General features: G+C 39.8%; 2 protein-coding genes across 2 annotated transcripts; one reads left to right on the top strand and one right to left on the bottom strand.

The window, feature by feature from the left end:
* Positions 1-2,127: 2,127 nt before the first annotated feature.
* On the bottom strand, positions 2,128-3,105 carry LOC307130358 (olfactory receptor 52E8-like; the record flags this gene model as incomplete). The annotated part of the gene is made up of 1 exon (XM_079823323.1): positions 2,128-3,105. One exon carries the CDS (start codon positions 3,103-3,105, stop codon positions 2,128-2,130), a length of 978 nt encoding a protein of 325 aa, XP_079679449.1.
* A 20,196-nt stretch (positions 3,106-23,301) lies between these two features.
* Positions 23,302-24,259, top strand: LOC307130357 (olfactory receptor 2L5-like; the record flags this gene model as incomplete). The annotated part of the gene is given in 4 exon segments (XM_079823322.1): positions 23,302-23,372; positions 23,374-23,403; positions 23,405-24,048; positions 24,051-24,259. Coding segments are annotated over 4 exon segments (954 nt in total).
* Between the last annotated feature and the right edge of the window lie 553 nt (positions 24,260-24,812).

Here is a 24,812-nt window from a genome sequence, read left to right as displayed (position 1 = left end):
GTCAAATTAGGTTTTTGCTGAAACATTTTGAAAGGACATGGTCCTTTGTAGCAAATTAATCTTAACAATAATAATAACATTAGTAACCAACCAAATCTTCAAACAAAAAACATAAATCATTAATTCTCTGGCATATTCTCTTGAATTGATTATTTGGGATCTAATAAATATTGTTTCTTTTGTTTTCTCTTCAATCACAAAACAGTGTAAGGCTTCTCTTCAGATCTGCTTTTCTTGTCACTTGGCTTGCTTAAAAAAAGCACATTCTGTCATTCTTCCAGCGAATGCAAATGCCTGACCTGTCTGGGTGATATATAAACGCCTCTCTTATGTACATATATGAGTATATAGTTGCGTGGCCCCATAGCAACAGGATTCATGTTTGTTTGGTCATTTTTCCTCTAATAGAAACTCAACTGATTGAATTGTGCTTTTGTGAGAGAACACTGTCAAAAAGTTCAAAGGTCAATGTTGTAATGATGTGCCCTATCCTTAGAGATTCTTTATGGCTTCATCCACAAAAAGGTTTCAGCTCATCAAGAGAGAAAAAAAAAACCTGGTAAATTAAGACTTTGGGGATACAGGATTCATTAGTGTGTTATTGTGCCACAGTAACCGCATGATTGGCAGCTTATGCGATTCACTCAAGCCTTACAGCAAAATGATTCAGAGATGTTCACCATAATAATGAACAAAGAGAGAAAATGAAATTAAGCTTTTTTAAGTTTTTATACTCAAGACTGTTTTTTATTTACACATTCCAACAAATTCCAATTTCAGGAAGAGACCCTCCAAAGTATTTTTATAGTTTATATTTTCATTAATACTGTCCAAAGATGTAGAACTGTTGTTTAGTTTAAAAGGCAATCTTACTAACAAGCATGGGGAATTTACATAATTGTATTAAATCATTAGTTAAATGATGCTTAGGGATTTGATCTGGAGAATTCTAAATAATCTCTATGGAGAATATATTAAGAGAGTCTCCAGACCTCAGGTCCACTTCCATTTTATCTTTTTTTCCAATGGGACTGTTTTAGCATGGAATGGATAAACCTCTTTGTGTGATTTACAAAAAAAAACGTAACACATGTAACAGATTGCCCTCACACATTTCTGTTTATTATTTATTTTGTCATTATCTTAAAAATCTTTGAAATCTAAAAGTTTATGCTTAAATGCTGGAAATTATGTTTGCAAAATATATTTTGCATATAATTACAGTTTTTAAACCTTGAATGCATTAGTGTTTATTCATTAAATTTTATCAAAAGCTATTTATAAATTAGAAGCATGTTTAATGTTTAAAAGGGAGAAAACAAAAACAAAAAGTAGTGATCTACTGAAATAAGGGTTGGAAATAAAGATTTGAAAACACTCCATAAATAGACCTAACTAAATGGGATTATGATGCCAGGTTCAAGATAAAAATAAGACATTCAAAACTAAACTGGTGTTATATTTAATATTTGAAATGATATGAATTTTTCAAATTATATTAGAACAATCTGTCAAAATATAAAATGTACAGTACTTATCAATTTTTGCAGAAAAATGGATGATTGACAATCACTAATCACAAAACAAAACACTTAATAATTCCTAATAAAAGGATATGAGAAACTAAGAGTATAGCAGCTTTATGGTATGTAGCACATATACTACACAAGTTATCTGGTTGCCTTAAAATTGAGATCATTGAAATTAAAATATTTTAGTTAATTCAATGAAGGAGATTGGTTTAATTAATAGAAACTCAAAATATGATGTTATCTGAACCACATTAGTTATCTGAGTTGATTTGACAAAAGAAAAGAGTTATGATAAGAAATCATGAAAATAAGTTTTTACAGTATACATTTTACAGTAGTAGCTATAGGTTATTCATTTGTTTCACTGTGACAGAAAAATAAAGCACACAGCTAAATTAATGTTAATCATATACTTAGCATGTAGTGATGGCAGTACAAATCAGCATGAGGACATGGTCTACTTGCAGACATTATTTTTTCTTTTTAACTTAATACATTTTTTGCTGTATTTAGCTTATTTACAACAAGATGAATACAAAATGAACAACACAATAAACAACTTCTTTGAGAAGATGCACAAACAAACATTTAGCATTCAATCTGAAACAATACGGGCAATTGATACAGACCTCTTTTTAATTATTGTCTGAATAAAGTTCTTAACTTCAGCTGTGTTTAAAACATAAATGATGGGATTTAGCATTGGTGGAACAGCATATGCCAGAGACGTACTGATGATTCTCACATTGGGAGGCAGAGAAAGCATGACTGCAGCAATGTATGAGCCGATTATGGGAAGGAAACACACTCCAACTAACAACAGGTGAGAAACGCAGGTCTTTAGAGCCTTAATACGCCCCTCCCATGTTGTAATTTTACTTAAAGCAAAGAAAATGCAAAGGTAAGACAGGAATATTGTCAGCGGAGCGGCAAAGTAGACAGCTGTGTTGAGTTTTGCCATAAACGAACTGATGCTATTGTCATTACAAGCCATTCTATACACTGGACCATGATCACAAAAATAACTCTGTATCTCATTGGACTTGCAGAATGAAAGTCGGGTGATCAAAGACACTGTGAAGGCCACCAGAAAAGCGTTAAGCATCCAGCATACAGAGAAAAATGAACACATGACAGCATTATTTACAATGGCATGATATCTTAGGGGCAAGCAAATAGCAATAAAGCGATCAAATGCCAAGACAACCAGGCTGACACATTGTATTGTATTAAAGAAGTAAACAAAAAACATGTTGGCCAAACAAGCATTGAAGGAGATGTACTGTGAATCGAACAGAAAAGTCTTCATCATGTTAGGAATCAGTGCATTAGTTTCACCAATATCAGCCAAGGCCAAATTAAACACACCAATGTACTTTGGACTGTGCAGGCTCCGGTCAAGAGCTATAATGAAAAGGACTAAAGAGTTCCCAATTACAGAAATAATATAAATGAAAAACAGGAACACATAGTAATAGTTGCTGTATGGTATTCCGGAAAGTCCACTGATTAAAAAGTATTCAGGATGCACAACAGAGTTATTTGGCGAAAAACTGGCATTTAAGATATCCATAGCAACTTTTTATTTCATATTTTGTCCCGCTGAAAATAATAGAAATATAAACATATCAGAAATAATAAGAGTGTGAAAAAATTACATTTCTCACAGTACTTTATTTATTATTAGTATAATAGAATTTTAGTATAATTATTGAAACAATTTTAGTCTGATAGCATGTGAACAATCTGAAGGATAATAATGGAAGGTTCATATACAAATTCTGCAATTTTTGCACTGAAGCCACTTAATTTATAGGTCACTAAGTTAAATACACTGGCTTTTTGCAATTTTATGTCGCTTTTAGGCCTTATTTTGTATATAAATTAAAATAAATAAATGACAGAATGACCTTTCTTAACAGTGTGTTGAATTACTAGCCTATTTATTTGTTGCCCCTAATTATATTAATAGCCTATAATTTACAGATATAGTTCCTTATTGAATGTTGTTTACATACTTTGTTAGCCCTATAGATATTACAGATCTGAATGGAAATTAAATCGATTGCCGTTGCAATAATTTTCGTGAAAAGAAAGTTAAAACTAAAAAGCACGACTTTAAACTATATTCTTTTTACAGGTTAGGCTGGTAACGTACAGCCCTGATCTCCCTATAGTGATTACAGATCTGAATGGAAATTAAATCGATTGCCGTTGCAATAATTTTCGTGAAAAGAAAGTTAAAACTAAAAAGCACGACTTTAAACCATATTCTTTTTACAGGTTAGGCTGGTAACTTACAGCCCTGGTCTGCTCTTTTATTAGCCTAATTCTTATTAGGCTATAAGGCTACGCAAAATATGATTATACTGAGATTTAAATATATAGGACTCCACCACGCAAAAAACAAATGAAAACAAATCGGAAGTCGGAAAAACAATCCTGTTGTTCATTATCCTTACGAACGAAATGTAACCTATCTGCTCCAGCTGTGTTTAGAGTAGAGCCCGCGTCGCTGTATAGAAGTAGGCTACGTTGTTTTCCCGTTTATCATGCACCCCGTCAACATAATGTCTGAGAAACTAGATAAATACAATACTCTGTGCGCAAAGTAGGCCTACAATTGCGCAGCCACTAAAAATAAGATCTGGCGCACTGCATGCAGTGCCCTCGGACTTATTGAATGAACAGCGTAGGGCGTGATTGACACATTGGGCGTGACTTCTGATTGTGACGCAGATAAGAGGGCGTGGCCTTTGCCTTAAGCATCACAACGGGGTCAATGAGGGGAAAATAAAAACAAAAATAAAAAATATAGTTTATATGAAAATGAGATGACCTTTCTGTTGCTATAACTTAACGAAGGGAATTTAATTAATTTGAATTTAACAGATGTCCTGCATTGCTTTGAATCTTGCTTGTCCTTACTGAACTTTTCTGTTCGATAGCTACCAAGTCACTGACTCAGTATGACACTGTTTTCCAATTTATATCTGCTGACACATCTCAAGAGAGCATTTAAACTATAAAGTGATGCAATATATCAAGAAAAAAGATGATGAAAATATAATGAAAATCTCAACAACAACAAAAACAACAACAAAATCATGAATAATATCAAGCAAATTCATTATTCATTTTTTTTGCTTCTTCATAAGAAGTATTCATTTATTTTTTAAGAAATTGATACAAAAAAATAAATAAATAAATAAATATAATAAAAGCAAAAAAGTTAAACCTCAAAAATGTTGGATAAAGGCTTGGGAGAATGTGTCTGTTGTGCTATTATAACTATTGGTCCCAGGTGCACATTATAATAATCTCTCTGGACTGCAAAATATCCTGAGATATTATATGAGATAATGAAAAAAATATTTCACAATGACCCTTCTTAGCTGAGGAGTCACATAATGATATAGATATTAGCCTATATTCTTTCAATTATACTGATTTATTTACTTTTTAATTATTAATTTGTTTTAATTTAAACAACACATTACATAATTGTCTTTTGTACCAAACAAAATAAAAGATTTCCAATGTTTTCACTGAACAACTTAATTGTATTTTGTAATTATAAACAAATCTTGATTTTGATGGCTGCAACACACTCCAAATGAGTTGGGACGAGGCAAGATAAAAGTGAAAAGCTTATAGAAAATCCAAGTTAAAGCGAATAGAAAAGATTTAGGGGAATTAAAGAATTCTCAGTACATGTAGGGCAAGGAAGGAAACTTCTGTTGAATGTGTGTGATCTTTGAGCCCTCAGAAGGCACTGCATGAGAAACCGTCATGCTACTCTGTTACAGCCACATGGGCTCGGGAGAACTTTGGAAAAAAGTGACGTTGTCACTTAACACATTCTACTGCTGCATCAAGGAATGCCACTTGAATCTCTTTTATGCAAGGAGAAAGCTCTACATCTGTTCAGTGCAGAGATTCCGGCGAGTTCTCTTGGCCCAAACTCATCTCAGATAATCCAAAACACAGTGACTGGATGAATCCACTTTTCAGCTTGTTTTTGGGAAAAACGGACAATGAGTTCTCAGTCCCAAAGGCGAAAAGGACCACTTACATCACTTTTCGACAGGTACAAAAGCAAACATCTGCCATGGTATGGGGGTGCATCAATGCAAACGGTATGGGTACTTGCGGAGGCATATATTAGAGTTGTACAGAGACATTTAATGACATCAAGATGACATCTTTCCTGGAAAGCAAGACAATGCCAGGCCTCATTCTGCATGTGCTACAACAGTGGTTTTGTAGACACTCTACGACATAGAGTGGATGTGCTTGACTGCCTACCTGCAGTCCAGATCTGTGTCTTATTGAAAATGTATGGCCCATCAGACAAAAAGTATCAGACAACGACGACCACAGACTGTTGAGCAGCTGTCTTGTATCAGGATTGGGCAAAAAATCCCCTTGTAAAACTGCAACAATTAGTATCCTCAATTGTATTTTGTAGATTAAATTGTTGTATCAAAAAGATAAATTATTATGATAATTCACAATAAAAATTCTTAAATGGCTTTTTTTAATCACAAAATTAAAGTCACATTTTTAATGTTAAAACTCAAAGAAAAGTGGTTTTGCAGCTTGTATGTACTATATTGCCAAAAGTTTTGAGACGTCTCGTCTGCCTTTACATGCACATAAACTTTAATGACATCCCATTCTTAATCCATAGGGTTTAAAATGGAGTTGGCCCACCCGTTGCAGCTAACAGCTTCAACTCTTCTTCAACAAGGTTTAGGAGTGTGTTTATGGGAATTTTTGACCATTCTTCTAGAAGCGCATTTATGAGGTCAGGCTCTGATGTTGGACGAGAAGGCCTGGCTCGCAGTTTCCACTCTAATTCATCCCAAAGGTGTTCTATCGGGTTGAGGTCAGGAATCTGTGCCGGCTAGTCAAGTTCCTCCACACCAAACTCACTCATCCATGTCTTTATGGACCTTGCTTTGTGCACTGGTCTGCAGTCATGTTGGAACAGGAAGGGGCCGTCCCCAAACTGTTCCCACAAAGTTGGGAGCATGAAATTGTCCAAAATATCCAAAATTGGTATGCTGAAGCATTAAGAGTTCCTTTCACTGGAACTAAGGGGCCAAGCCACCCCTGGAAAACAACCCCACACCATAATCCCCCCTCCATAAAACTTTACACTTGGCACAATGCAGTCAGGTAAGTACCGTTCTCCTGGCAACCGCCAAACCCAGACTCGTCCATCAGATTGCCAGAAAGAGAAGCATGATTGGCCACTCCAAAGAACCAGTCTCCACTGCTCTAGAGTCCTGTGGTGACGTGCTTTACACCACTGCATCCAACACTTTGCATTTCACTTGGTGATGTAAGGCTTGGATGCAGCTGCTCGGCCATTCCATAAAGCTCTCTACGCATTGTTCTTGAGCTAATCTGAAGGCCACACGAAGTTTGGAGATCTGTAACTATTGACTCTCTAGGAAGTTGGCGACTTTTGCGCACTGTGCACCTCAGCATGCGCTGACCCCACTCTGTGATTTTACGTTGCCTACCACTGTGTGGCTGAGTTGCTGTTGTTCCCAATTACTTCGACTTTGTTATAATACCTCTAACAGTTGACCGTGGAATATTTAATAGTGAGGACATTTCATATATGGACTTATTGCACAGGTGGCAACCTATCACGGTACCAAGCTTGAATTCACTGAGCTCCTGAGAGCGACCCATTCTTTCACAAATGTTTGTAGAAGCGTCTGCATGCCTAGATGCGTGATTTGATACACCTGTGGCCATGGAAGTGATTGGAACACCTGAATTCAATGATTTGGAGGGGTGTCCTTATACTTGTGGCAATATATGTGTAGGATAACTATTTTCAATAAGAACAGAAGTTATTGTTGTTTTGTGTAAAATCATTCCATTTCTGTATAGAGACATTGTCATGTAGTATACTTGATTAGTATGTCACCAGAGGATTTGTTAATGACCTATGGAACCTTAGAGACTTTAGAAACTGTACTGTATGTTTGCTAATGATGGCACATTCTCAAAGCTCATTGGGAATTGAGAAAAACAAGTCGCAAATGAAGACTATGGGGAAATGGCACACATCATTAGGTTTATGATACAGTATCTGTTTGTATTTCTTAAGATAAACAGCATATCATGTAAAAGAGAGAGGGTGGTAGAGAAATAAATGAACATATAGACAAAGCAACAAAGAGTGAGGAGTAAAATAACAGTGCCTGTATATTCATATACCATATTTATCTAATTTCTCCAATTAATCCCACTTAGTGAGGCAGAACTGCTGCCAATTGTTGTGCCAAATTCTGTGGTAGTAATCTGAATGCATTCTCATGCTATCATATCATGTGGATGACATGCCGAGAGGTCAAAGTTCAGCATGTGTGTTCTGTTCTGCCTTAAAGCAAACTAAGCAAACCCATTAAGCATGCCATCTCAAGTTGGTTTTATTTCTTTTACATTTTTCTTTACACTTTTTTGTTGATAAACCTGCCAAAAGTAAAACATTTTACACAAATTTTCTGTAACACTTATCAATAAGGTTCTATTTATTATTAACTACATTATTAAACATGTTCTAACAATACAGCATATTAACCTTAGCATATTAACCTTCTTAGCATATTAACCTTTTAAGCCGACCGCTCAGCTAGAAGGCGCATTATTTACCTGAGGCGAGCGGAGAAGAAGGAGCGGAGTCCATGTAGTGACATCATGTCAGAATCACATGTAATAAAAAATCTAACTTTATCATTATGCATATAAACAAATAAGATGTCTTTTAGTACTCACTATCAAGCTAGAATACCGATACTGGTAAAGTTTAAAATACACACACAACACAGTGTCTACGACACACACAGATACAAGATAAAAACATCAGTAAACATAGGTAGAGAATATAAAAACAAACCAAAGGCGGAAATAAACGTGCAGGTAAAGTTCCCGGTGAACATTGTAAAAGAGTTTAGACAGAGGGTAGTAGCTAAAGCTAACTTAGTTCTAAAAAAAAGTTCCTGGATGCGGTGTACTAGCTTTTACACATGCATTTTGTTATCTAAAGTTACATTTTGCGAAATTCAACACGACAGCTGTGGTGTACTTCAATAACGAGGCAAGGCACGCGTTTTTTACTGCTTTATCAGTGAGGACTGGCCAACACGTGAAACATAACATGAGGGCATTACAGACTCAACTTCCTATGTATGACATGCGCAGAAGATACACAAACTAACTATGGCAAGTCTTCCGGGTCAACCTTAATGCACATATTAATAATATTAAATACACCACATTACCTCCCCTTTAAAATTAAAGGTAATCTCCACGTGGTGCATAAACATATCACCAACCTTAACTACACCTCTTACACAGAATAGTAATTTCACTCCTGTTAATTAAATGAAACATGTTTAACCTTGCAAATAACTCAACCCTCTTTAGTAACTGAACAAGTCCAATATTACACTATATTTAATCTCTGTAACGTGACGGTCGCTTAGTTATGCGCTCCGAGCGCCTCAAAGTCACTGTCTCTGGATCAGACAACTTGGGCTGGTCCAACGTACAAGGTGGTATGGCAGGTGCTGCGGAGACTGGCTCAGCAAAGTCACTCTCCTGCTCAGCTGACTGAGGCTCTGGGTCTGAAACGCCCTGAGGGTATCGAGGTCGCAACTGGTCTCCGTGACGCCTGTACACTTGGTCAGTTAACTTTCCCTGCACCCGGTACGACACCGGACCTGTTTGTTGTGTAACTACTCCTGGAATCCATTTGGGTTTATCCCCTGCGGTATTGCGTAGATACACAGGATCATCCACATCAAACTGTCTCTCGGCAGCCCGACTGTCATGTTCCTCCTTCTGCTGATACTGCCTCCTTCTCACCCTCATGGCGATGTTTGGCTTTAGAAAGTCCAGCCGCGAACGCACATGTCTCTTCAGGTGCAAATCTGCGGGTGACTCTCCAGTCACACTATTGGGAGTTATGCGATATCGCAGTAGGAAATGTGAGACTTTGTCCTCAACACTCAAATCCTCTCCATCCAGCTTCTTCATGCCTGCCTTGAATGTGGCAACATACCTCTCAGCGAGGCCATTGGTAGCTGGATGCCTCGGTGCCCCAGTTGTGTGAAGGATACCGTTCCTTTTCATGAACAGCTGAAACTCATCTGACATGAAGGTCGTGGCGTTGTCTGTGACAATTTGCTCCGGTAATCCATATGACGCAAAAAGTCTCCGAAGCCTTGAAATGGTTGCGGAGGACGTTATTTTCGCCATCTTGAAAACCTCCAGCCACTTAGAGTATGCGTCTACAACGATCATAAACATGTGACCCATGAACGGACCTGCAAAGTCAATGTGGAGCCTCTTCCAAACCTCTCCAGGAAACTCCCAGGGGTGCAGAGGAACTAGGCGCGGCATACGCTGCTCCAACTGGCACCTGTCACACTGCTTACAGGTCTTTTCAACGTCCATGTCCACATGTGGCCACCAGACATATTGCCTTGCAATGGTCTTCATCTTTACAATGCCAGGGTGTCTGCTGTGGATCTCCTTAAGCACTGCTGTTCTCAGCTTTGTAGGCACCACCACTCTTGTCCCCCATAGAACACAACCCTGTTCAACAGATAGCTCCTCTTTTTTTTGTAGAACACTTTTAGTTCTTCTGATACTTCTTTTGGCCACCCTTCCATGATATACCTGTGCAGCCTAGATAGCTCTGCATCCGTGCGTGTTGCCTTGGAAATTTGTTTTGCACTCAGCGGTACATCTTCCAGGTGTTCGCAGATTAGTGCATGTAGGCATGCTGTCACTGTCTCTGTTCCTGCGTCCGTAGTTTCTGGCAGTGGTACACGAGACAGACCATCTGCGTTGCCGTGATCTTCTGACTGGCGGTAGATTATGTGATAATCATAAGCAGACAGTATAATAGCCCACCTCTGTACACGCGCTGCTGCCATTGTTGGAAGTCCTTTATGTTCTCCAAACAGCGTGAGCAGGGGTTTATGATCTGTGATCAAGTTAAACTTCCGCCCCCACAAATACTGGTGGAATTTCTTTACTCCATACACCAGGCTCAATGCTTCTTTTTCAATTTGTGAATAATTCTTCTCTGCCGGTGAGAGCGTACGAGAAGCATAGGCTATTGGATGTTCTTGTCCATCAGGTGTTGTGTGCTGAATAACAGCTCCAATTCCGTATGCTGAAGCATCACATGCAAGAGAAAGCGGCAGGCTCGGATCATAGTGAACTAACACCGGGTCACTGGCTAACATTTCTTTGCACCTATCAAAAGCGCTCTGCTCCACTTTACTCCACCCCCATTTTGTTTGGTCCTTCAGCAGCCTGTAAAGTGGGGCCAAAACAGTACTTTGCTGAGGCAAAAAACGACCATAATAGTTCACTAACCCCAGGAAAGCTCTGAGCTCTTTGATGTTTGTGGGTGTTGGAGCATCATGCACGGCTCTGACCTTGTCTTTAGAAGGGTAAACTCCTTTTCCATCCAACATGTGACCTAGGTACTCGATTTGTGTTTTCCCGAAGTCACACTTTGCTTTTTTTACTCTCAGGCCATTTTCTTGCAGCCGCTGTAGAACTCTGTCCAGGTTCATCAGATGCTCCATTTCGTCCCTGCCCATCACCAGCAGGTCATCCAAATAGACCACGACGTTGAGGTCCTTCATCACGTTCTCCATGATCCTTTGGAAAATACTGACAGCAGAATTAATGCCAAAGCAAAGCCGATTGTGCACAAACAGTCCTTTATGCGTGTTCACCGTTGTATACTTTTTTGACTCGTCATCCAGAAGGACTTGTTGGTAAGCGGCTGCCAGGTCAATTTTGGAAAATATCTTTCCCCCACATAATGCTGCAAGAACCTCTTCAATGCGTGGTAATGGGTATATTTCTGTGTTTGTAGCCATGTTCACAGTTACCTTATAATCGCCACACAAGCGGAATCCTCCGTCCCGTTTGGTTACAGGGACCACTGGAGCAGCCCATTCGCTGTGCTTCACAGGGCTGATGACACCATCTTTTTCCAGGCGCTCCAGTTCTTTTTCTACCCTTTCTTTCATTGCGAAGGGCAGGACACGGGCTTTGTGAAACCTTGGAACTGCGTCAGGCTTTACAGAAATTGCTGCTTTAATGTCCTTTAATGTCCCCAACTCGTCTTTGAAAACATCAGCATATTTATCCAACACATCTTGGATTGACTTGGATTTAGTTTTTGGGTGTGCAACGTTTTCTGTGACTTTTTTAATCACTTTCCAGTTCAGCTTGATTTGATCCAGCCATTCACGCCCACACAGCGAAGGACCGCCACCCGCCACTACTACGAGCGGTAGATCAGCAATCTGATTTCCATAAGTCACTTTTGCAATGAACTGTCCTTTCACTGGAATGGTTTCCCCTGAATAACCCTTCAGCGTGACGCTGCTGCCCTCCAGTGGCACATGTGAGAATGACTGCTCATACACATTTTCTGAGATAATGCTGACTCCTGCTCCTGTGTCAATTTCCATCGGTACTTTTTTTCCATTTACATCAAAAATTGCCCTGTATGGCCGTCGGCCGGCACCACTTGCACTGAAAACAGAAAACATCAGAATGTTGTCTTCTATCTCGGCAGCCTGTACGTAGCCTGTCATTGCTTCTTTTCGCTCACTGTTTCTCTTTCCCTTTTTCTCCAGCCTCTCACGTGTCCGCACCCTGTCCTGCATGCTTTCTGAATATGCCCGACATTGCCACATTTATGACACTTTATGTTTTTGTAGTAACAATCACTGGCGCTATGATTCTTTCCTTTACATCTATAGCACCCTTCTTGTTTTGCAGGTGAGTGCCATCTCCCCTTTACCTTGTGAACAGTGGTGACATCATCACCTTTCCGCAACTGCTGCGCATCCCGGTGGGCTGTCTCCATGTTAACAGCCAGCTCCACAGCTCTCGCAAAAGTCAGCCTATCCTCTGAGAGCAATTTGCGCTGACATGCCTCAGAACTGACTCCGCTGACAAATCCATCACGTAGAGCTTCATCCAGCTTGTCCCCGAAATCACAATTCACAGCGAGTTGGCGCAGCTCAGCAGCATACTCTGTCACTGTCTGGCCGCTTTTCTGGACACATTTACGGTACCTGAAACGCTCAGCGATGACCAATGGTTTAGGTTCATAATAATCTTTTAGGATGGTCACAATCTGATTAAAAGTTTTGTCTTTTGGCTTGTCAGGCTGGACTAGGTTGTGTAGAAGGCCATATGTTGCTGCGCCGACCGAGCTCAACAATACTGGAACTTTCTTTCCATCATCGACACTGTGAGCTTCGAACAGCAACTCCATGCGCTCGACGTATGCAGACCACATTTCATGCTCAGGCTTGAACTCGTCCGGTCTTTGGGAAAAGTGCGCCATTTCACGAACTCAACCGATTTTCCTCGTCGCCAATTATGTGGTGTACTTCAATAACGAGGCAAGGCACGCGTTTTTTTACTGCTTTATCAGTGAGGACTGGCCAACACGTGAAACATAACATGAGGGCATTACAGACTCAACTTCCTATGTATGACATGCGCAGAAGATACACAAACTAACTATGGCAAGTCTTCCGGGTCAACCTTAATGCACATATTAATAATATTAAATACACCACAACAGCGATCAACTTGAGCTAAGCATATTGAGTATTTATCATCTCTACTAATGGCTCGCTAAGTGTATAACATTGTAACTTTATGCTAAGTAATGTTATCTTAGCTATATTAGGCAGCTACGTGTGCTAGTGATACATGCTTCATGAAAACAAACCAAAAAAATGTATAATCAAAATGCAAGATTACCTGTCCAGCAGAAATACAGCCTCTTGAACTCATCAAATCAAACGGGTGCGCGCATGTGGGCAGATCCTGTAGCAAAAGGGGTGGTAGCCATGGTAGCGAGAGAGAGTGATAGTCGCCCAAGCCAATCACTTGTTTCGTCCCGGACGAAAATAAGGAGCGGTGTTTATTGCAGATTAAAAAGTCTAGAGTCACTCGATTTTTATACTCTCTTTTTCAGAGTACTTACATTTTAATTATGTATTGACATATAAAGAAAGTTTAAACAAATTTGGACAAAAGTGTTTTAGATCATTCTTACCTACCCTACTTTTAAAGAGACAGCTTGCACAATGGGTCCATAAAAATACTATACATATTTATATATTTTGCTATTGTATTGTGGAGTGACACTTTCATAAACTTTTCTATACTCCTCTGATTATATAATGGTAAATATTACAATATCATAGCACAACAGTGATCAGCAATAATGATAAGCCTACTCACAATAAAAATTATAAGGTCATATAGATCATAACACAGTCTTGGAGGTAAGAAGAGGATTATCTTTCACCTGAAATGTTTGTCTTTTCATCCTGAAATGCGAGGCAAATATTGGATCACAATAATTAGGAACCACAGTTTCCACAAATCCCTTCACTCGATTGGACTCTTTTATTCTGGACGGCAAAGGCAGTTGTGTAACATTGAGCCTATTTGTATGACATTTTATTTACAGCATAAAATCATGTTATTGATCACGTGAGCAGTGCGTTCCCAGGTGCGCAGGATCACAAAACTCGCTCCTCCACCGTGAATAAATCACCATCCGAATGCACAAGTTTTATCACTGCGGTGGCATGCAAATGTATTTTTACAGGCTTCCACGTGAGAAACAATTACCATCCGAATAGGGCTTTAAACATGTATTTATAACGATTTCTTCAGGTTCAGAAAATTCTTCAAAAAGAACATAAAGAATGGGCTTCTCAGCTGCCGTAGTTGCAACTCTTGCATCATCAGAACAAAGTGTTCAATGCACCACCATTGCCGGTGCCGGCGTTAATGCTTGACAGAGAGCGTGGCTGAAGCTTGGTGCTGATGCGACCGTCATACAGCCAGCCAACAGCCAGTCTTACTTGCCGCGTCTGCTCTAGGGTTGTATGAACGCTTTGGCTTGCGTCTGCTCTAAAGTATTTGCATAGGGCGATCTGATTGGGTGATGCCTGTGTTGGTGCTTGAAAAATTTAGAAATCTTCAACTTCTGCCGCTTGCAACTAGCCTAGAAATCTAGACGCACTCTAGTGGCAGCAAATCTAATTTGCAGCCAGGGTAGTCTGGCAACTGTCCGTTGGGGTGCGAGCTGGAAAAAACAAACTCTGGTCAGGCCAATCACATCGTGTATAGAGTCTGTGGGCGGGCTTAACATAATGAAGGCAGAGTTGACACAGTTCTGCGTGCTACTTGTAGACAAAGAAGCTGGCGAACAGTGGTCTTTCGAATCGGCTTTGGCCGCGACTTGGAGTTAAGCTTTTCTTTGAGAAAAGAACAAAGAACAGCTCTGAAATCATTATTAAGAAAGGAAAATGTGTTCAGAGTTTAAAGACCGGATACGGCGAAAGTTTAATCTATCAACTAGCTCCGCTTCACCTTCTTAGTTGCTCTGGTTGGTTGTAGCGCTATCCTATTGTGTGCAGAGGGAATTTGAAAGACAACCGTTTATCCCACCCCTCGGATTGAACCCTGCCAGTGATCAGTTCCCAGACCCAACATCTTGATGTGGGTCTGGCTTGTCAGTCTAGCTTGCAACTCAAGTGAAGTGACGCGATGCGACGGAACCTACAATTCAATTCGGCAACACATGACGTCACCCATTGAAAGTAAATGAGCAGCGTTAACGCAGACGCCACGTGTGAATACAGTGTAACATTTTGTCGGTGGTGAAAAGCCCCACTAAGGCAAATACTACCCAAGTATTTGAAGGTTCAGAACGCAAGCTCATTGGCTACCGATACAGCAGGAACCAATCAGCTGTGTCCTAAAGATGACGATGTGATTACGAGCAGGTAGTTAAAGGACCTATTAGCCTGCGCCATCTAGAGTTTCATGACAGAACCTTGTATTTAACAAATGGATTCTTACGTGTTTTTTTAATAAAAAAACACTATTCACATTGTCACATTTTGAGTTAGTTTGTTGATGTTTAGAGTTTGTTGTTGACCTGTTCCGTTCATGTCTGTGTTTCTAGCTTGGTTTTCTGTTTGTTAATTAGTTCAGTTCTCATCCGTTCTCTCCCTGTTTGTGTCTATGGTTGAGTTAGTTCAGTTCAGGTGTCTTGTTAATTAGTCTCATTAGTTCCTTTGTTTGCTTTGTTTTTAAGCCTTTTGTTTAGTCTTCTTCAGTTGTCTGGTTGTTCTGTTCATGTTTTAATATTTCTGAAAAATCCAGAGTATTTCTGTTGGTTTGATTGTTTTTACAATAAAAACTGCTGTATATAGATCCAGTTTTTTTTTCTGCTGCATCCAGGCTGTGACTGTCACAAGCACGCCAGGCTCCACCCTCTCCCAAACACAACTTCTTCTTCTTCTTCTTCTTCTTTAAAATTATTGGCGGTTGGCATACCAATTTGGTGCATTACCGCCACCAACTGTTTGGGGTGTGGAGCTTCTCCCAAACACAACGTGCACCTTCACCTGAGTACTGATCACACGCACCTGCACGTCATCATCACTGCAATCACTGCCTGCACTTAAGCCCCACGCATTCACTCAGTCACTGTCCAGTCTCGTTTGCACATGCTCACGCTACTGCCTGCCTCGCCTGCCTCGCCTGCCTCGCCTGCCTCGCCTGCCTCGCCTGCCTCGCCTGCCTCGCCTGCCTCGCCTGCCTCGCCTGCCTCGCCTGCCTCGCCTGCCTCGCCTGCCTCGCCTGCCTCGCCTGCCTCGCCTGCCTGTTCCCATGTATCTCCCAGTCTCCTGAGTGTTCCCTCGTCTTGTTTCCTGGCTCCTTCGTCTCCTTCGCTCCATCGTCCTGATCCCCGACCTGCAATCTAGAGTACAGTATAACCCATCTTCATTGACATTCAACTGGACTTGCACTTCTGACACTCACCTTATCCGCTCACTTCCTTGTTCTGCTAATAAACTCTGTTTACCACTTCCATCTGTTCTCCGTGTCACCTCTGTTTGTAACAGAAGACCGGACCAACATCGCACACCACCAGGATGATCCCTTCAAGGAGCTCGTCGACGCTGTTCGGCGAGCTCTTCCCTCCAGGCCACCTGCACCTTCACCAGCGAGCACTTCCGGGAACAACACCACCGCTTCTTCGCCCGCCGAGTGCGCCAGTCCCATGGCCAGACCGGTGCCCTACTCTGGTTTGGCGGAGAAATGCAACGGATTCCTACTATAATGTTCACTGGTCCTGGAGATGCAGCCGCACCTGTACCCACACGATCGCGCCAAAGTGGCGTTCATCACTTCGCAGCTATCTGGTAAAGCGTAGGGGCAGAATCCGTTGGGCAGAATCTCTGTGGTCCAATAACAACCCTGTGATCCAATCTCTCTCCAGTTTCACCGCACATTTCAAGGAAGTGTTTGGAAAACCCTCCTGGGACTCATCTATTGGTGAGCAGCTCTATCATTTAAAACAAGGATCTCTCTCTGTAAATGAGTCTGCCCTCCAGTTTAGAATCCTCGCTGCTGCCAGTGGTTGGAACGAACAATCCCTGATGACGACCTACCGACAGGGTCTGGATACGAGGATACTATCGGGCTTGAACGATTTATCCAACTCTCCATCCGCTTCGCCACTCATATGCAGTCATGTATCGAAGAACACTAGGGCCAGCTGTCATTCTTGTTCAGCCCTCCAGAACCAGCCAACGAGGCAATGCAGCTGGAGAATTCCCGCCTGACAGCGGCTGAGCGGCAGAGGCGGCTGACCCAGAGTCTGTGTCTCTACTGCGGTACTCCCGGGCATTTCATCTCCGAATGCCCCGTCCGTCCTCCACGTCCTATGGAGAGTGCTATCATTACATCCCTACGTAAAATGCAACCCCTCACCACTACTGTAAACCTAACTGCTGCTGGTGTATCCCTTCCAGTTACTGCCCTCCTCGACTCTGGGTCAGCTGGCAACTTCATATCGGGCCCCCTCTGCCGCCAGCTCAAACTCTGCACGACTGCCACTCCAACTATCTACCAGATCCAATCGATAACTGGAAGGCCACTCAATCGTAAACAGATCAGTCGCTCCGTGGGCCCCATCTATATTCAAGTGGGAATCCTCCATGAGGAACATCAACACCTGCTGGTTCTGGAGGAATCCATCGCTGACATCATTCTAGGGCGCCCGTGGTTGGAGCAGCACAGCCCCGTCATCTCCTGGAAGACAGGAGAAATCCTGAAGTGGGGCAATAGCTGTTTCCCATCTCCACCTGTACGTCGATCTCCTCGTTCCCAAGATCTCCCCGTCTGCGCCACGTCCATCGAGAGTCCGGTAGAGAGACGTTTGGTGGATGTCCCTTCCTGCTACGCCCCCTTCAGCGACGTCTTCTGTCCCCAATGGGCTTCCAAGTTGCCTCCCCACCGTCCATGGGACTGTGCCATCGATCTGCTGCCAGGTGAGCCAGTGCCCCGAGGAAAGATCTACCCTCTCTCACTCCCGGAGGAGAAGGCCATGGAGGAGTATATCAAGGAGGCGCTGGAGCAAGGCTACATCCTTCCGTCCACTTCCCCTAATGTCACAAGCACGCCAGGTTCCACCCTCTCCCAAACACAAAGTGCACCTTCATCTGAGTACTGATCACACGCACCTGCACGTCATCATCACTGCAACCACTGCCTGCACTTAAGCCCCATGCATTCACTCAGTCACTGTCCAGTCTCTTTTGCACATGCTCACACTACTGCTTGCTGCTTGCTACGGACTCACCTGCCTTACCTACCCATTCCCACGTATCTCCCAGTCTCCTGAGTGTTCCCTCGTCTTGTCTCCTGGCTCCTTCGTCTCCTTCGCTCCATCGTCCTGATCCCCGACTCAACCTGCAATCAAGAGTACATTATCACCCATCTTCATTGACATTCAACTGGACTTGCACTTCTGACACTCACCTTATCAGCTCACTTCCTGGTTCTGCTAATAAACTCTATTTACCACTTCCATCTGTTCTCCGTGTCACCTCTGTTTGTAACAGTGACACACATTAACACTAAGTGATAAACAGCAATTTTAAAGTTTACACTGGGGAGGTAACAAATATGTAGGTAGTACCTAAGTTCAGTGCACTGGAAGTATTTTTCGATTGAGAAGCCCCCTAAAATGCTTTCAGATCATACACACTGCCAGTTGATATATAAACACCACATTCATTAGAAACTATGTCATTAAACAATGCACACAGCATCCAGTTCATGTAGTTACAGAATTTTTTTTATTCTTTACAGTAAACAAATTTTGCAATTACATAAAAAGTCTAGTAATCGCCAGTGTTGTGGAGTAACGGAATACATGTATAGGTAACAAATACGCGTTACGTATTCAGAATACAAATTATGTGTAACTGTATTCCGTTACAGTTACATTTTAAATAGTTGGTATTTAGACTACAGTTACATTGTGGAAATCAATGGATTACATGAAGATACTTCTCTGTTTCACTTCTCTGGAACTCCATTAATTTCCCAGAAGCCCCAATATGAAAACGAAAAAATGTGTGATTTGCGTGATCACTCACAATGGAGTTGAAAGAGGAGCTAGAGATCGAGCCAGAACAACAGAGCCAGGGCAAGAATGCGTTTCTATCTTGGAAATTCAAACAACATTTCACATTAAAGAAAGAGAAGGGAGGACGAAATATAACTGTGCAGTGTTCTACTTGCCAGCAACCAACCTCCTTTCAGTATCCAAAGACCTCCAACCTGAAGAAGCATCTTAAAGTACTTTTTTTTTATTAGCCAGGGGTAGCCGTCTGCTGTAGTTTTAATGGTCAGCTTGCTATTTTATAGTTTTATAGTATCACTATCAGGTAGCTACCTGCTTAGTCGACATGCGACTTTACATTCTTCTATGTGCTGATTTACTAGCCCCAGAGCCGTTGAAAGACTGACTAGCCTCATTTGACATGCTAGCTAACGTTAGCAAAAATTAGCTTGTGGTATATTAGACTGCGGTTAGTTTCTGTTTTATTTTGATGGACCATTATTAGTATGTTATTCTTAATGAAAGAACATTAATGTGAATATAGTCAGCTGTAGGGCTGCACGATTAATCGAAATCGAACCGCAATCACGATTTGTCTTATGTGGGATTATGAAAGCACAAAGGCTGTGATTTTAATTAAATAAATACAATGCCCAGCGTGTTAGTGAAGAGCGCCTCTGTGATCAGTAGTAAACGCTGATCCATCTGAAAGCACTGTGAGTTTGAGTCGCTTATAACGTGCGTTTGAAAAAGCAATACGCGTCAAAAATCTTCACAAACTATGCAAAGCGTTCATAAATCTGTTGACCAGTCGAGTGTTTGTGAGCTGATATGGCTTCTTATCACAGAGGCAGACAATTCATTATTTTATAGTGTTCTATACAGAATATACACTATACATGAAATACACGAGAAGGCTTGAACTCAAATACACCATATCTTGATGCAGTCGTGTTTATTGTCTTCATGTTTAACCAGTCAAAGCATTTCTATCTTCTTTTTATTCAGCCTACAGTGCTAGCTTCGCAGGGATTTCCTGAAAACTATTACTTCTCTGAGGCAAATGTGGAGTTTCTGCCTGAGGGCGCCCTCTGGCCTCCAGTATGAATGAAACTTTTGGGTAAAAACTAAGAAAAATAATACTTCTCTCTAAATAAATGTATATGACAATCCATATGTTTTTCTTCAATGTACAGGAGTTGTTTTTCCCCCCACAGTGGATGCATAAGAGGCTGTGTGCATATTAACAGGTAACCCATCAGTTTTTTTGTAAAATACGTTTTCTGTAAAACATTATAATTATTATTATACTGTTATATTTATTCTTAAATATTTTATTTTTAATAATTAAAATGTCATTGTAATAGTAATATTTCTTATTTAGTTAAAACAATTTTTTCTCACATTTTAAATCGCAAATCGCAATTTTAACCAGAATAATCGCAATTAGATATTTTCCCCAAATCGTGCAGCACTAGTCAGCTGTAACAATCTTGACATTTTTTATGGAATGTTTCATATCATCATTGAGATGTAATGGCAAATTCTGTACAGAAACATAATATTTTATCTGTCTATTTTCACACTTTTAACAGCTGAATAAATAAAGAAACTGAAAAGGGAAAATTGGTCAATTCTTCTCTTTTTTTTAAACCAAGCAATTTTTTTTTTTTTGCATAAACATACCCTTATAGTCTTTGTTTGTTTAGTAAGCAGGATTTGATGGCCGCATTCTTACACTTATAAAATGCTATTCAATGTGGAAGTAATCCAAGTATTCAGAATACGTTACTCAGATTGAACAACATGTTACAAATTACATTTTTGGGCATGTATTCTGTATTTTGTAACAAAATACTTTTGAAAGTATCCTTCCCAACACTGGTAATCGCAATTTAGTGAAAATATTCTGCACTGTATGTACTACAAGTAAAATTGAATATTGTATAACATTGAATGTCTTTATAGTCAGTACTTGCATACTGTAAAAATGCAGTAGTCCAAATGCAAAATGAAAAGTATGTTACAGTATACACTCAAAATAAAAGTTGTGCAGCTGCAAAATAAGTCAATAAGAGATTAATTCGGCCTCAGAACGTCTTTGTGTTGGGTCCTTTCTAAGGACATTTTCCATATTAATGATGTCCTTTTCCAGGCAAAGAAAAAAAAAAAACCCTCTGGTGTATCAGATCCAGCCTTTACAACACTCTCCACACCTTGTTCTTTCTCATCCTCATCCCTTCCTCTTCGTCCACCATCTCTTACATATACTCTTAACTCTTCCTCCTCTCCCTCTCGGATAGTTTCTATCCATTGTTCGTGTCAACATTCAATGCACCTATGCCACCTGATTGTCACAGGGTGTTTTGGTGTTGGTTCATGTTCCTTGTTCATGTTTTTAGTTTATCATGTTCTTGCTTTGTTTTAGTGTCATGTTCACAGTCTTGTCATGCACTTCCTGGTCTTGTCATGTGATTCCCATGCCCTCATGTGTTGTCATGTCATTGGTTCATTGTCTCATCACTGTTCACAGGTGTCACTTGTCTTGTCATTAGTCTGTGTGTATTTAAGCCCTCATGTTTGCCATGTGTCTTTGTTAAGTATTGAATGTTGTAACCCGCTGTCGGTGAGTTAAAGCTCTTTATAGTTTGTTTTTGCCAAGTCCTTGTTTTATGTGTTGTTGTGAATAAAGTACTGCACATGGGTCCTTCAACTTGCCTCCAGTGGATACCTTTGTTACACTGATGTACCCTCTTTCAGTTTTTTTTAAATTGCTTGCACACACTGCAAACTTTATTCAAAATTATTTTAACTTAAAAATTGTGTTTTTGCATAGTAAATCTACACACAAACCATTAAATGATTAGCTACATACACACCAAACTACACACAGAAAAATGTAAAACACTTCTCTCTTGTGTCTTTTGCTTGTGCAGTGGAGTGGACAGGAGTTTGGCTTAGCACTTACACATACATGTATGTGTGCACAAATGCACTGTATATACAGAATGTATGTACAATTGATAAACTTTTTAGTTACTGAACTCAACTGAATCAACACTGAACTGTCTGGAGCTGTAAAATATGATTGGCTTGTTAGAGCTGCTTTACAGCAGAATTTTAATTTGTTACTATTGTGAAGCTACTTTAAAACAAGTCTAAATTGTGTAAAGTGCTACAGAATTAAAGGTGACTTGACTTGCATGCATATTCAGTAAATATTTACAAAATAAACAGAAATGCAAGGGTCAAAACTGCATTTGTTTCTCAAAACATTGAGTTTTGATTTCTAAGTGATCAAGTAAGGTATATTTACACTATAAAAAAATGGAAGAGGGTTAAAAAAATATTTTTTAGAATGATTTATTTCTGAAAATATTGCGTTTTGATTTCTTAGTGATCAATTTATGTATAAGTGTTTTCACACATGATCGTTGTGTGATGGTACTGTAATTGGGAAATTATTGTGGCATTTAAATGAGAGTTTTCTAAATGAAACACTAGAGCTGTTAGTTTTTAATGATTTGTCTAATGTAGAGAACTGTTTGGCTTTTTTCTAAAAGTTTGTTTTACAAATGCATGTGCTTGCCTAGTGCTTGATTTTATACACCTGTGGCCATGGAAGTAATTGGAACACCTGAATTAAATGATTTGGTGGGGTGTCCAATACTTTTGGTATATATAGTGTTTAGAGTTTTGCAGGAAGAGTGCACGAGATCTGCAAATGGTGTCCAACTATCTAAACTTGTTTAAGGTTTTACAGAAAGAGTAATCTATGACAAATTGATTTAGGCAATTGAGAATTTGGTTCAGATAAACAATTGTGGAAAAACTGTAATATACCTTCAAGGTGCTGATATGCACCCATTAGAGGTAAAATAAGGTGCAAAGTTGTACCGCCCCAGTGGCAACTTATTTTTACCTATTTATTTTTTTTAGAGTGTAGAAAGAACTGTTTATCCCTGGAGCCGTCAGCTGTTTTACATTTCCTTCTATATATTCATAAAAATAGAATGCACTTCATACCTGAAAGAGGTATGCAATCTCTGTGTGCCTTTCGTCTAAATGTTCTTAAGCAACTGATGTCAGGCTGATTCCGGAATTCTCTAACTAAACTCCTTGGTTGATTACAATATCAAAATTGTCCGCTTTTTTATTTAGGAAAATATTTATTTACATTTAAACTGTGAATCATGCATTGTGTACACAGAGAACTCTAAAACGGTTCTACTTTAACTCATCATGCCAGTGGGAAACATCAGCTTTGTAAAGGATTTTGTCATAGTCGGCTTTCCTGGACTTCAGCCTCATTACTGGTCTTGTATCAGCACTTCTGTTTTTTGTTTGTGTTTACAATGGTTGGGAATGCAGTATTTTTTACTTTGTTTGTAATGACGAAGAGCCTTCAGAAACCTGTTTATTATTGCATTATAAATCTTGTTGTGTGTGATGTATTATTCAGCACCACAACATTGCTTAAGATAATCAGCAGGTATTGGTTCCAAGATGGAACCATTTCGTTCTTGGGCTGCTTTCTTCAGATGTTTTTTGTGCACTATTTTGGCTCAGTCACTGCACGTTTGTTGGCAGTAATGGCTATTGATCGCTATACAGCAATCTGTTTCCCACTTCGATATCATAGTATCATGACAAACAGAAATGTAATCATTTTGGTCCTGGGCTCTTGGATGTTGGGTTTGGTAGGCCCTTTGATGATGGTCATTCGAGCTTACCCTCTCCCTTATCACGCAAGTAACACCATTGTGCACTGTTACTGTGATCATATTGCCATCACAACATTGGCATGCACAGACAGAGAAGAATATAGTTATCCAGCATTCATTCATGCTATGATTGTACTACTGGGTTCTCTTGCTGTTATTGTTTTCTCTTATTGCGCCATCAATGTGGCAGTTCTGCGTATATCAAGTACTCAAGGAAGGATGAAGACTTTCTCCACCTGCAGTCCTCAGCTCATCATAATTGCCCTTTTTTCCTACCCAGATGTTTTAATTATTTATCAAGCAATATTAATATAAAGTCCATTACTGATTTGCGATTAGTCATTATCATGATGTATAGTCTTCTACCACCAATGATCAACCCCCTCATTTATTGTTTGAGAACAGAAGAGGTGAAGAAGGTTTTAATCAGACAAATTCAAAGGAAAAAAGTAGACATAAACTCAGGGCAGATCTGATCAGTCCCATCTGCCCTCAATGTAGCAGAGTTTAACGGCTGCTTGTTGACTTGTTGGTGAAGTGTATAATCAGTAAATGTTTATTAAAACAATTTTGCAACTGCAATTTATATACTGTATATATTTTCGGAATTTCACAAGCATGTGAACATAATACAAATAAATGTAAATGTGTATGATGTACAGTCTAAATGATATAATCACATACAAAATGTGGTTGATAACTTGATAAATAAAATAGTGAAATGAAAACTGAAATTTCTTTTTATTTTGATCAGTTTGTGTCTTTTGTGGCATATTCAGCAGAGGCTATAATGTTTAATTATGAATTCTCAAACATACTGCTTTTGCCTGCATTTTTACTAAAGCAGATATCATGAGTTCATACAGTGTATTTTAAGAAAACAACATTTACTTTGCTTTATATAAATGTATTTAGCATCAATGACAGTTTCATTTATCTTAAGCCAAAATAATAAATATTAAATGACCAGTTACACAAATATGTTTGTGTCAGAATAGACACTTGGCCTCAAAATTTAAAGAGGAAAAC

This window comes from Gobio gobio (genome assembly GCF_949357685.1).
Source record: "Gobio gobio genome assembly, chromosome: 8".
Classification (NCBI taxonomy): Eukaryota; Metazoa; Chordata; class Actinopteri; order Cypriniformes; family Gobionidae; genus Gobio; species Gobio gobio.
Note: the sequence above shows the minus strand (reverse complement) of the source record. Positions and strands in the feature narration are given on the sequence as shown.